This window comes from Seriola aureovittata, chromosome 17, assembly GCF_021018895.1.
Source record: "Seriola aureovittata isolate HTS-2021-v1 ecotype China chromosome 17, ASM2101889v1, whole genome shotgun sequence".
NCBI classification, from domain to species: domain Eukaryota; kingdom Metazoa; phylum Chordata; class Actinopteri; order Carangiformes; family Carangidae; genus Seriola; species Seriola aureovittata.
Genome location: NC_079380.1, coordinates 2390486 through 2402833, shown reverse-complemented (window position 1 = coordinate 2402833; position 12348 = coordinate 2390486). Strand labels below are relative to the sequence as shown.

Sequence of the window (12348 nt, the reverse complement as noted above, 5' to 3'; positions counted from 1 at the left end):
TTAATGACCAATAAATCCTGTTAAAGCAACCAAGCTCTTCTTGGTTTTACTGGGAACTATTGCACTTTTCCCCATTCCTATTACGCATTGTACATTTTGTATTATTTATTATATTTTAAAAATATTATTTTCATATTTTCCCAGCTCCAGAGCTTTGTGAAGTACTGATGCAAACACAGAAGCTAGGGCTGCACAATATGAAAAAAAACCATATTGCAATTAATTTGGCTGATGTTGTGATATGCAATTTGGTGGTTTCATTTTATTTTCACTGGAAAAAAAAAAAGTGATTTTTGTCGGTTTTTGTCGGTGTACCAAACAAACATGTTCCTTTACATCTGGAGAATATGATTTGTAGGCCAGGGTGTCTCCGTACCACCACAACACTTATGGTGCTAACAGTGCTCAACAATGTGACACATTTGACTTTTATCAAAAAAAAAATTGAGCTCCTACAATTTGGATATTGCACTTGGCTGTATTGTGATTATATTTCGATTAATTGTGCAGCCCTAACAGCAACCAAGCTGAACGAATAAGACCACTCCACTTTACTGGTTTTCAAGCAACATTTATATTTTGTTGGTCAAGTCATTTTATAAAGAGATTTAGCAACTTTCTCAACCTCAGTAACACATGCACTCAACACAGAGACGGCAGAATGACAGAGCTGAGAGGTCAGTGTGTCTGGACCATGACAGCTTTGTTTCCATACTGTCTGAGACAGACGGGGTGTAGTGTCCTTCAGGGTTGTACAATATATTTTAATGTGTTCAACTGGGTATTACTCCTCTCCTCAGCTGGGATTCGCATATACATGGGGATGGGGAGGACAAACCAGCATGGAGACCTAATCCACTGCTGCCGAGAAACATCCTGTGATCAGTACCACCGCTGTGAAGCTTCTAATGAGACAGTCAACAAAAACTAATCGCTTCACACAGGTGGTATGTGTTGCAGGGTTGGAGTACTGGACTGTATCAGATCACACAGGTGAGCATGACAGCATCCACCTCTTCAACATGGTATAAGTGATACATTTTCTAAATGAAACATATTTACAGTGAGATCACAGAGAGAAGGGAGATCACATAAAAACAGACAGGTGGCTATGAAAGCAATAAAAATATCAGACAAACAATCAGAGGGTGGCCCAGGTCTGAGCACAAGGCGGAGTGGTCTCCTCTCAGGCAGAGGAGTGTAGCACTCCTGGCTCCCTGTCATCCCTCTCCTCCTCATCCATTTTACGTCCATGTTTCCGGAAGTATTTGTAGCGCTGCACGTAGAGCTTCACAAGGTTGCTGACTTTGACCGGGTTGATCTCTCCAGTGCGGCTGTGGCAGATCTGAGACAGTGACACAGTGAGATCACACAGCTTAGTTCAATGTGAAGAGTTTATACTTTGTTCACATGGTGTCAGTTTAGGAGCAAATATTTACTACTGCTGCAACATATACAGGCAGAAACACAAAACAATAAGACACAACAAACAGGTTATGACTTTAATTTGCGACAAATCTTGAACCGTCATGTTGGTGGGAATTATGTTTCAGTGCTTGTATGGAGGTGTGTGTTTATTCCTTTGTATGTTTCAGTGTGACCAGAGGAATGTGTGTAAATAAATAAATAGACACATCTATATCAAAGAATGAGGGAATATAAAAAAGATAAATAAATAAATAAATAAGAAGAAGAACTGGTTAAAAAGGGAAAAAGTGAACCTTTTAAAATGAACTGAATTGATGTATAAATTTGTCCTAAAATATGAACAAACACAATCTATTTAAACTAATAACACAAATCATAGTGTTGTCCTCGTCCATATTGAAAACATCATTCAAACATTCATAGTGCAGCTGGAAACTGTGACTGTGACCGACAAATGACAGCAGAGACCAAAGAAACAGTGTGACCATAGATGATAAATAAAAAATAAATTCATGGTGGTTAATAGTGACTGGCAAAAACAAATAAATCAATGTATGGGAAACGATTGGTATTCGCATTTTCATAGTCAACATCGCCGATTATGGCGACTAATCACGGCAGCCCTAACAGTGTCATTGTATTGTTGTGTCATTGCCTCTGGAAGGGTCCAGTCCAATGACATGTTATTAAAAGCATATCTCAATATCCATGTAGCGACACTAAATTACTGCAAAGTACATTCAATTAGATGGACACAAAAGTACACACACACACACACACACACACACACTTAACTCATCAGTGTTTTTCTGTTGTTGAATGTGTACTGACCTTGTGCACAGCTTTCCTGAGGATGTCTTTGTATTCATCCTTGTTGATGTCTTTGCGTTGATAGTAAGGTTTGATGGCAAGCTTCACCTCCTCCACTGCTCGCTCCTGGGTGTGCAGCTTCTTCAGGTACTAAGTCAGGGAACAGACAAGTTAAACTAACAACACATTATAAAACACATCTGTTTTATCTGTACAGTGCTTTTACAAATAGTTAAAGTGCTACACAAGATTAAAAAGAAGAAAACACATCATACGACTCTGTGAATCTGCAGGGGCAGACAGGCTCATATAGTCAGGCCTTTGTTAATGCAAACACTTCTACTGTGTTTGATAATCAGAGGTCAGCAGTCTAGTGTGGGCGTGGTTAGTGTCCAGAGAGGTTACTCATCTTCTTTATCTGTCCCATGTTTTCACTTCTTACCCAAATATAAAATCAATCACTCATATACTTAAAAATATGAATATGTTACATAGTTAGTCACAGTGTGTCTGATGTGGTGTTCTGCAGTACAGGTGCCCCCCAGGGTACGGTGCTCTCCCCTTTTCTCTTCACCCTGTACACCTCGGACTTCACACACAACACAGCACTCCCACGTCCAGAAGTTCTCTGACGACACAGCCATTGTTGGGTGTGTTTTGGAGGGAAATGAACTGGAATACAGGAAAGTCATCAGGGACTTTGTCAGCTGGTGCAAGATCAACCAGCTTCAGCTTAATGCCAGCAAAACAAAGGAGATGATTGTGAACCCCAGGCGGAAGACATCCCACTTCACACCAGTGAACATCCAGGGACTGGACATCGAGGTGGTGGAGAACTACAAGTTCCTGGGGGTTCACCTGAACAACAAGCTGGACTGGTCCACCAACACCCACGTTCTCTATAAGAAGGGTCAGAGTCGCCTTCACCTGCTGAGGAGACTGAGGTCCTCCTGTGTGGGGCTCTCCTCAGGACCTTCTATGACTCTGTGGTGGCCTCAGCCATCTACTTGGCTGTGGTCTGCTGGAGAGGGGGCAGCACTGACAGGGATAGGCAGAGGCTCAACAAACTGATCCGGAAAGCGAGCTCTGTCCTGGGCTGCCCCCTAGACTCCATTGAGGAAGTAGGTGACAGGAGGATGTTAGCTAAGCTGACATCCATCATGAACAATAACTCTCACCCTCTGCATGACACTGTAGGGTCTCTGAGTAGCTTCTTCAGCAGCAGACTTTTACATCCTCGCTGTAAGAAGGAGAGGTTCTGCAGGTCCTTCATTCCAGCAGCTGTCAGACTCCACAACTCCTGCTCTTCCTGACCATGTGAAAACTTGCACTTTTTCATGTACATATCGTGTGTATTGTGTATATTGTATTTATTAGTGTATATTGGTATAATTTTTGTTGTATATTTCCATAGATGTTTTATTCTATAGATGTTTATTTTTCTGCTGTGGTAAATTAATTTCCCAGTTGTGGGATAAATAAAGTTAATCTAATCTAATCTAAAAAATAAAGCTCCTATAATGAACATATGCTGTAAGACTGAGTATCGTCAACTTGTTCAACTAATTAACAAGATGATAATTTAGACTAAGAAGATTTTAGGTCAGGTTTCAACAACAACACTGACCCCTCAGAGTCCTGTACTATGAAGCTGTATCTGAGGTTATCGAGGTCACTTCAGGTTTAACTCTTGGTTTTCAGTCCTACGATGGTGGTTCGCTACCGTTTACCGGGGTAAACCACCATGGTAACTGATGCTGAACTCCTAACCTACTCCGGGGGATCAGATCAAAATCTGTCAACAGCCAAACTACTGACAAATCAGATACCTGGAAAAATTGAGTCATCATTCCTACAGGATCATTACAGGGACAAAACAGTTTACTGATCAATAACCAGTGATCAATAAAGATATGTAGAGATCTTTCCATGTGTCCACTCTGGTTTTAAAACAGAGCCTCTAACAAACAGAGGTGAGTTTATCACTAAATAACTACGTAATAACTATTCTAGCTTCATTTGGCCTGAACACAGATTCTTTAATGGACAGGATTCCTGACAGTGATGAAGCTTTTACTCTCCTCTTCATCACTGCAGCTCAGAACAACATGAAGAAAGATAAAAACTAAACCAACAATGATCCACACACTGTTCAATATTTCCATCATTATGAATGAACATTTTAGTCAGACTGACTCATCAGACATCAACTACTTCTCTTTTCTTTCTCTCCTCTCTGCAGCAGAAACAGTCTGACATGAACTTTAACTGTTTTATCTGCTTCACATGTTCATAACAGTTTGTTCACTGACTGAAGAGAAAATACTGAGTAAGAAACTTATTTACCATATATCCTTAGTCTGACTTTAATAATTAGAAATGATTTGTAGTGTTTCTCCTTTATTCTAGTCATGTGATCATGTTGTTATGTTTCACCTTGTTGAATTTCACTTTATGACATCACTATAACTGAATTCTCCTGCAGGTATCAGTAACAGTATCAGTATCAATTCATGATTCTGATGATGTTGCTTTTAATTAAAAACCTCTTTCACATGAACGAGCTCGTACCTGGACAGGTAAACCCAAGCTACACTGAACCAGTTGATAACCAGCTTTGTTGTACAAGTTATCAGAAAGGAGAGTGTAGGTTCAGTTAAACCAGATAACGAAAAGTTCTCCTGCACATGTTGAACTTGCTTCATAGTACAGGCCTCTGTTAAACACTGATGAACACCAGGCAGCAGCAGCACTGGGATGTGCCTCATAAACAACCCTGACACGTCGATGAACTTCAACTGTACCTTGTCAGGGTCTTTGTTCTCACTGTCCCATCCAGTGTCACCAGAGCTCCCAGTCACTCCAGACAGTCCCACTGGCATGATGGGGGGTGGGGTCTGTGCACAACCGCCACTCATGGAGGGGTGCAGGTGAGAGGGTGGGGTTTTGGTGCATCCAACCAATGGGAGGGAGCTGTGGAGGATAAACTGGGCTGGGCTCAGACAAGGAGGCGGAGGGATAGAAGGAGGGGGAGGGATCTGTGAGGAGGAGGAGGAGGAGGCAGAGGAAGGGGGAGCGTGCTGCTGAGACTGGCTCTGATTGGCTTGTGAGAGAATCTGCAGGAGAGACATGAGACAGAGATGACACAGTCAGACCAGGTTTAGGTCTCATTCATTTCTTTGTCAGACAGAGAGAGACTCCTTCAACCTGACTGAACTCATCTTTTTCCAACAGAGCAGATGTTTGACCTGTAAACAAACGGGTAGCTTCACCTAGAGCAGGGAGCTGCACAAACACAACATCCTGAATGCTTCACAGTGACAAGCTTTTCAGGCTAAGAGTGTTTGATGTTTCACAGGTTCTGTTGCATTTATGTAATAAAAGGTAAAGGAGGCTCATTATTTCTGCTCTGGCTCATTCATTCAAACCCCTGAATTTATTTATTCTGAATATGTAAAAACAGGTTTATGTCACAATGAAAATAATCAGTAACTCCCTCAAACAAATCATCTGTCAGACAAATGAAAGTTCCCACATTCGGAAACCTGAGCCTATCCAGAAGGTTCCTGTGAATTTCACCTGACTGTGCACAGAGACTCTCACCTGGCTGGTTGCTTGGATGAACTCTTGTGCTTTCGCTCTGCTGGCGATGTTGGCCTCCTCCATTTTGAAGAGCAGAGCAGTCACTGAGTGGAAGAAGGACAGACGCGTTACTTCAGGAAAAACACAAAAACATGTTCTCACAGTCTGTTTTAAAATGAGGTGACAACGAGTTTGTTTAATGTTTAACCTGAACAACATGTGGCTGATTGATCCCTTCGTCTTTCTTTAATGTACAACTCAAACTACAACACAGTTATGCAGAGTGACTGGTTTCCACCATCACAGTGGTCATTCTGAGGACTGGGTGCTGTCTTAAGAGGGGTGTGTCCAAAACTGGCCACAGTAAAGTGACTGTACAATTCACTAATTTAGGATTAACACTAATTTAGTGTTAAATAGTTTCTGAAGAGGCTTGGAAAGCTTAAAATAACATAACAACATGAGGACAGACCCGAGCCTGATGGAGGTATATTGTGTTCATGCAGGTTCGCTCACTGACACCAGAGTTATCAACTAAGATCTAATGTTACTGAGCTGAGGGTCCTAAATGACCCAAGACAAGAACTTCAACTATCCACTGGTTTCAATTTGTTTCACTGCACATGATGAAGTAACAAGCTGCAGACACCTGAATGAGGTAAACATGTCTCCTCTGACTGCAGTGAACCTGTGACCATCTGCAGTTCAGTGCTTATCAATCTGAAAAGTTTGCAGTATTACAACACAACAATAACAATAAAAAAGGTAACATAATGATGGAGTCCTGTCACTCTTACATCTCAAGTGTTTTCAATAAAATAAAATCAGTAACTGAAACTAGTGAAAACCTGGATTTTATGGTGCAGGACTTTGTCATGCTCCATGAACACATGGCAGACCTACTGAGAGAACTCACATGCTAGGACTCCACCAGTTGTGCAGTCCACCCCGGTCTGCAGACTCCAGGGGAGGGCAGGCGCTGTTGGAGGGGGAGGAGGAGGGGGAGGCTTGCTGGTAGATGAGGAAGATACAGAGGAGGAGGAGGGGTCTGATGAAGAGAGAGGCAGAGACAGGGAAGTGAGACCACAGCCTGCCGAAGAGGACGAGCAGGGAGGAGAGGACAGAGACTTGGGTGCATCATCTGGAGGTGGAGGCTTGGCTGTGGGTGTAGACAAGGCGATGCTGAGGCCAGCTCCCTGTGGGGTGGACAGGCTGGACGGACTGGAGGACGGGATTGTGGGGCTGGTCTGAGTTGGACAGTCCTCAGCTAGGAAAGAAGGGTCTGGAGTCTTACAGCTGCTGTCCACAGTCTGAGAGTCTGGTGAAGAATCCCTGGTGTCCCGCAATGGAGCCATAGAGGGTGGAGGCGTGTGTGGTGGAGAGGAGGAGGGTGGGAGCACACTGGTGGAAGAGGAGGAGGAAGAGGAGGAAGAACAGGGTGCAGGTCCGGCGGGGCCAGTATGTGGACTGACTGACTTGCTCCCATCTCCACCAGCTGACTGAACATCTGAAGAGGCTCCCCCCCAGCTCTCGGATGTGGCCTTCGCCTGGCTGCCGTCTCCAGCCGTTAACCCTGCAGCTCCACCCTTCTCTCTCGTCTTCTTGGCCAGCCGACGGCGGCGCTTGGTTGCCAGAGACGAAGAGGGGGAGGAGGCAGAGGAGGAGGTGGATGTGATGGAGCTGGGTTTAGTTTTCTTGGATTTCAGTCCTGCAGGATTGGTTAAGGAGGATGGTGGTGCGGCCAGGCTGCTTCGCTTTCCCAGACTGGCCAGATCTTTATTGCGGCTGTTCAGCGACAGCGGTTCTGAGCACGGTTTGAGGAATGGAGACCTGCTCTCATTGTCTCTGCAGAAGACTACCGCAATAGAGCCGCCCACCACAGAGCCCCCAGAACTGCCCCCTGTACTTCCTGGACCAAGAAGGTCCATGCCCAGCTTTCCAGAGCCTACTGAAGCCCCCGTGGTGCTGCTCACGCCCTCACGAACTAGCACAGACACTTTGGACTGGAGCTTGCCTTTCCGGCTGCTGCCACTCTCTTTCTTGGACTTACCAGACCGACCCACATCCTTCCTACTGCTTTTGTCCCGCTCTTTGTCCTTTCCCAGTTTCTTGGCTCGCTTCGCTGAAGGGAGGCCAGATGAGACAGAGGCGGAGCCTGAGGTGACCGTCAGCGAGGAGAGGCATTTGCTTTTGGTTCTGATGGAAGACGAGGAGGAGGATTCAGACTGTCCGACTTTCTTTAACGTGCGAGATTTCTTTTTCGGGTGATGTCGTCCAGTCTTGGGGACAGTCTTAGTTTTGGGGCTGGGGGCAAGTGGCTCTGGAGGCAGGGCAGCAGGAGGTGTATCCTCCAGGGATGGGTAGTCTGAGTCCAAAGCCTCACCATCCAGAGACAGCACGTCGATCTCCAGTTTGTCTGAGTAGCGGTCTGACTCGTAGCTGTGATACCTTGGAGGTGAGAGTGACTGCGACCGGCTTCGACAGCTGCCCCGGTCCTGCGCCTCTCCGGCTGAGTGCCATTTCCTCTTCTTCTTCCTCTTGTGAGGCTTGTCAGAGTCTTGCACGGGCCGACAGGGGGAGGTTGGGGCGAGTCTCGGGGAGCCGGGTACGGTGGTGGTGGTAGTGGTGGTGGTGACTGTGATGGTTCGCTTGATGGCAAAGAGGTCCGACCCATTGAGGTCTTGGATGGATGGGGGGACAACAGGACGACCGTCCCGTCTCCGATCCCTCTCACGCTGCCGGTCTCTGTCTTCCTCCCTCTTCTCCCTGCTCCTTTTGGAACTCTTTGAGATGCCCCTCTCTCTGCTGCTTGAATGTTGTCTTCCCTTCTTTTCCTTCTCTTTCTTTCTCGAGTCTGAATCTCGATCTCTTTCATCTCTTCGACTGCTACTGGTGCGATTTTGTTCTCTCTCTCTGTCCCTGTCTCTCTCTCTTCCCCTCTCTCTGTCCCTCTCTCTATCTCTACTTCTGTCTCTGTCTTTGTCTCGTTCCCTATCTCGATGTCTTTCTTCAGAGAGGCTTGAAAAGGAGCTTCTTGTGTGGCCCCCTCTCCCTGAGGAGTTGCAGGATCGTGAGGCCTCTGGGCTGCTGTGCCGTCTTTTCTTCCTCTTTCGGCTGCTGCTCCTGCTGCTCCTCCGTCCTTTCATTACCTCCTTCCCGGGCTTGTGTGCTTCCTCCTTTTCTTTGCTCTTCTCCCAACCTCCCTCTTTGTCTTTCCTCCTCTTCTTTCTTCTCTCCTCCTTCTCTCCGCCTTCCTCTCCTTGCTTTTCTGTTGGTCTCGCTCCTTGGAGCTTTTGGAGGACTTGCGGTTCTTGCTGCCTTGCTCTACAGGAGGTGTGAGAGGGGAAGAGGGTGTAGAAACTGGAGGATGGGAGGGAGGAGGCGGTGGCTGAGGAGAGAGGGGGGAAGAAGCAGGAAAGGAGAGATATCTTTCCTTCCGCCTGCTGACCAGCTTCCTTCTCAGATCCTCAACTCCCACCACAGGTTCGTCCTCAGACTCCCTGTCCACCTCCCAGCTACCCTCTGCGCGCACAGACACGAAGCCGTCCCCGTCCAGCACCCGGAGGATGCGTTCTGGCTTTGAACTAAAGAAGGAGACGTTGGGAGAGTTCAGTGGGAGGATTTCTACAGGTGCTCTCTTATTGCTTCCATCTCTGTCAGCAGCCCCAACGATCTCCCCCTCCTCTATTTCAGAGTGATCAGAGTCTGCACTCTCCCTCTGCTCTCCAGCCTTGGTGGTGCTACAGTCCACCCTCCTCCTCAGAGGGAGCTGGGTGACCAGACATGGGCTTGGCAGATCAGTCAAAGTGTCAGTGGAGTCTGGCGGTTCTTCCTCTTTCTCCTCCTCATGTGCTCTCTCAGACTTTCTCTTCACCCCCCTCAGTTTGCCACTGCCGTCATCAGTGTCTGATGCTGGGGAACCAGTGGGGTCAAAGGGGTCATATTTCTCCCCTTCTCCCTCCTCCCCCCTCTCCCTTCCCTCCTTGTCTCCCTCAGTGGGATGGAAAGGATCGTACATCTCCCTCTTCCTGTCCTCCTCTTCAGAAACCTGGCTGGGCTGCACTGAGGTGTGAAGGCAGAAGTCCAGGGAGGTGGTGCTGGGTGTAGATGTGGAGAGAGACTGTGTTGCCTGAGAGGCAGAAGTGGAGGTCACCCTGGCCACCTCTGTCCCCTGGGTCTGACCTTTTACATGATTCTGATACACGTTGGCACAGACAGAGGAGGATGTAGACAAGGGTGATGACGGATCAGATGAAGGAGAAGACAGAGACAAGGAGGGCGAGCAGGGAGGAGGGCTCCTGTTAATCTCTCTAACTCCACTTGGGGAAGAAGAGGCAGCAGGCCTCCTTTTGAAGCCTGTTGATGGTGTCAAGTCCATGGGCCAGGAAAACTGGTGGTGCAGAAGTCAGACAGTGGGACCACAGCGGAGGAACAGAATCCACAAATAAACCTAGTAGAAAGAACAGGACACATTTACCTTCCAATGAAAATCTGACTGGAGATGTTGTTGAAAAATTAAAGCAACAAATTCTGCACTGAGTGCACACAGCTACACATTCAGCACATCTCATGTCCATGACAGGACCCTGTCAGTCTGACACACTACTCTGCTGCTAGGGTTTGTTTGGCTAACAAACAACATCCAGCCGTCCATATAACAGACCAATACACTGCAGAACCAATATAATCGGCCGATATTAGCTGATCACAGACATATCAGTAAAGCTGTATAGGTCAGCAAACAGGTAAAAAGAAATGTCAGTAGAGAAATGACAATATGTTTGAGATTAGTTAGAAACCGTGTCTCCATTGCATAAACTTAAGGGTCTCTTATCAAAAATTAGTTGTTTGTTTATAGTCAAAAGAAATTCATATAACCTGATTTATTTCTACAGGAATCTAAAACTGCCAAATACTGATATGGAAATGTTCCACTAAAAACAAAAGGGAATACAACACAACACCCCCCAAAACCAAAACCAGAGAATGTGTGTCCGACTCAGTTTTGCATACAGAGGAATGGGACCTTACAGAACCAGAACCTCAGAGGAGCGGGACCCCTTTAGGAGCTTAATTATGAGCGTCCCTCACACCCAGTAAAACTCTAACAGGTCTTCAGGCGGTCTTCAGAGGGTCCAGTCACTGATGCAGTCTCATCGATTCTGCTGATTCATTCTGGCTTTAACCAACATTAAGTGAAGTTACAAACAAAGAGTCTGAGGTGAGGGGAAGAGGAGCCCTTAGCTAATATCAGCTAACACAGTTTTTCTGTCTCTAGTCGATGATTGGCTGCTAAACAGAACATTAACACATTGTTCTGGGGTCCACTGTGCCGTGTCTCCTCTGTCTCTAGTCTCGGTCTCTGGTCCATTATTGTTGTACAGCTCATTAACACATTGTTCTGTGTCCTGTGTTTTATGTCTCCTCCGTCTCTTGTTGATAAAGGGAAACTTTGCTGTAGCTGTTACCTGAGCTCACTCTCCGGTGCCGGTGTTAGTATTAACGCTGACGCCGCTGCTCTCTAGCAGAACACCATCGTAGCTAGGCGCCGTGTGCGTTAAGTTATTAATAAACCAGATTTGACACAAACATATAAATGTTCTTTACCTCTGAAAAGACGTTTGTAGTGTGTGTGGGGATGCGTCGGCAGGAGGCATTCAGCTAGCTAGCTAGCTGATGTAGCTTACAGTGGCTAAGTGGCTAAATGCAGCAGGCGGAGTCGTATGCTAACGGGTTACCTTCAGTCCGGTCCGGCAGTCTGCAGTCTCAGGTCAAAGCCTCCGTGTGGGATTTGCTGCGGTCTCTTCTTGAGACATTAAACCGACCGCTTAACACCACATCAACAGCCTTTTCTCCCGTTTTAAAAGCGCAACAGCAGCTCCAGTCCATCAACCGCCGCCATCTTCCTTCCTCTCAGACCGGACGACGAAGGATGATGGGAAACGTAGTCGTCGCTGTTCCTTTCGCTCCATGACAACATGAAGTATTTCAACCATAGGATTTCAACATTAGCGCCTTACAGGTAGATGCTTCACCCATAGGTGTTGTTTCTTATCACTGGATTTAACCCAGTGACTGTGACAGGCTGGTGACGTCAGATCTTCCTTCACCTGGATCCACGGAGCCAAGTGAAGAAACTATGTTTAATCCATGATGTTTAAAATCAGTTTATGATGCATAAACAAACATAATAAATGATTATTGAATTTGATCATTTTCTCTCTTCTATATTTTGATTATGCTCTATTTGATTTTTAAAACTGAATTGCTAATCCGTTTTAAAAATCCATTAAAAAGACTTTTAAATGTGACATTGTTGGGCCATTTGTCTTATTTCACTTCAGGACTGATTTGTTTTCTACTTGTGTTCTTAAGAAATGTTTCAACTAAAAATGAAATGATTAAATATAACTAAGTAGAATTTAGTTTTAGTTAGGCTGAATATGTGCTTGCTGTCATCTGACCTGCTGTGTCAACACTTTTTTTAATTAAATTTGTAAAAAAAAAAAAAATAATAATAATGTAATA

General features: G+C 45.7%; 1 protein-coding gene across 1 annotated transcript; it reads right to left on the bottom strand.

Moving 5' to 3' along the window:
* Positions 1–549: 549 nt before the first annotated feature.
* Positions 550–11729, bottom strand: scaf1 (SR-related CTD-associated factor 1). Its single transcript, XM_056401502.1, is given in 7 exon segments — positions 550–1345; positions 2260–2388; positions 5043–5354; positions 5842–5924; positions 6737–9070; positions 9073–10270; positions 11559–11729. Coding segments are annotated over 6 exon segments (4143 nt in total). The 5' UTR covers positions 10199–10270; positions 11559–11729; the 3' UTR covers positions 550–1186.
* Positions 11730–12348: the final 619 nt, after the last annotated feature.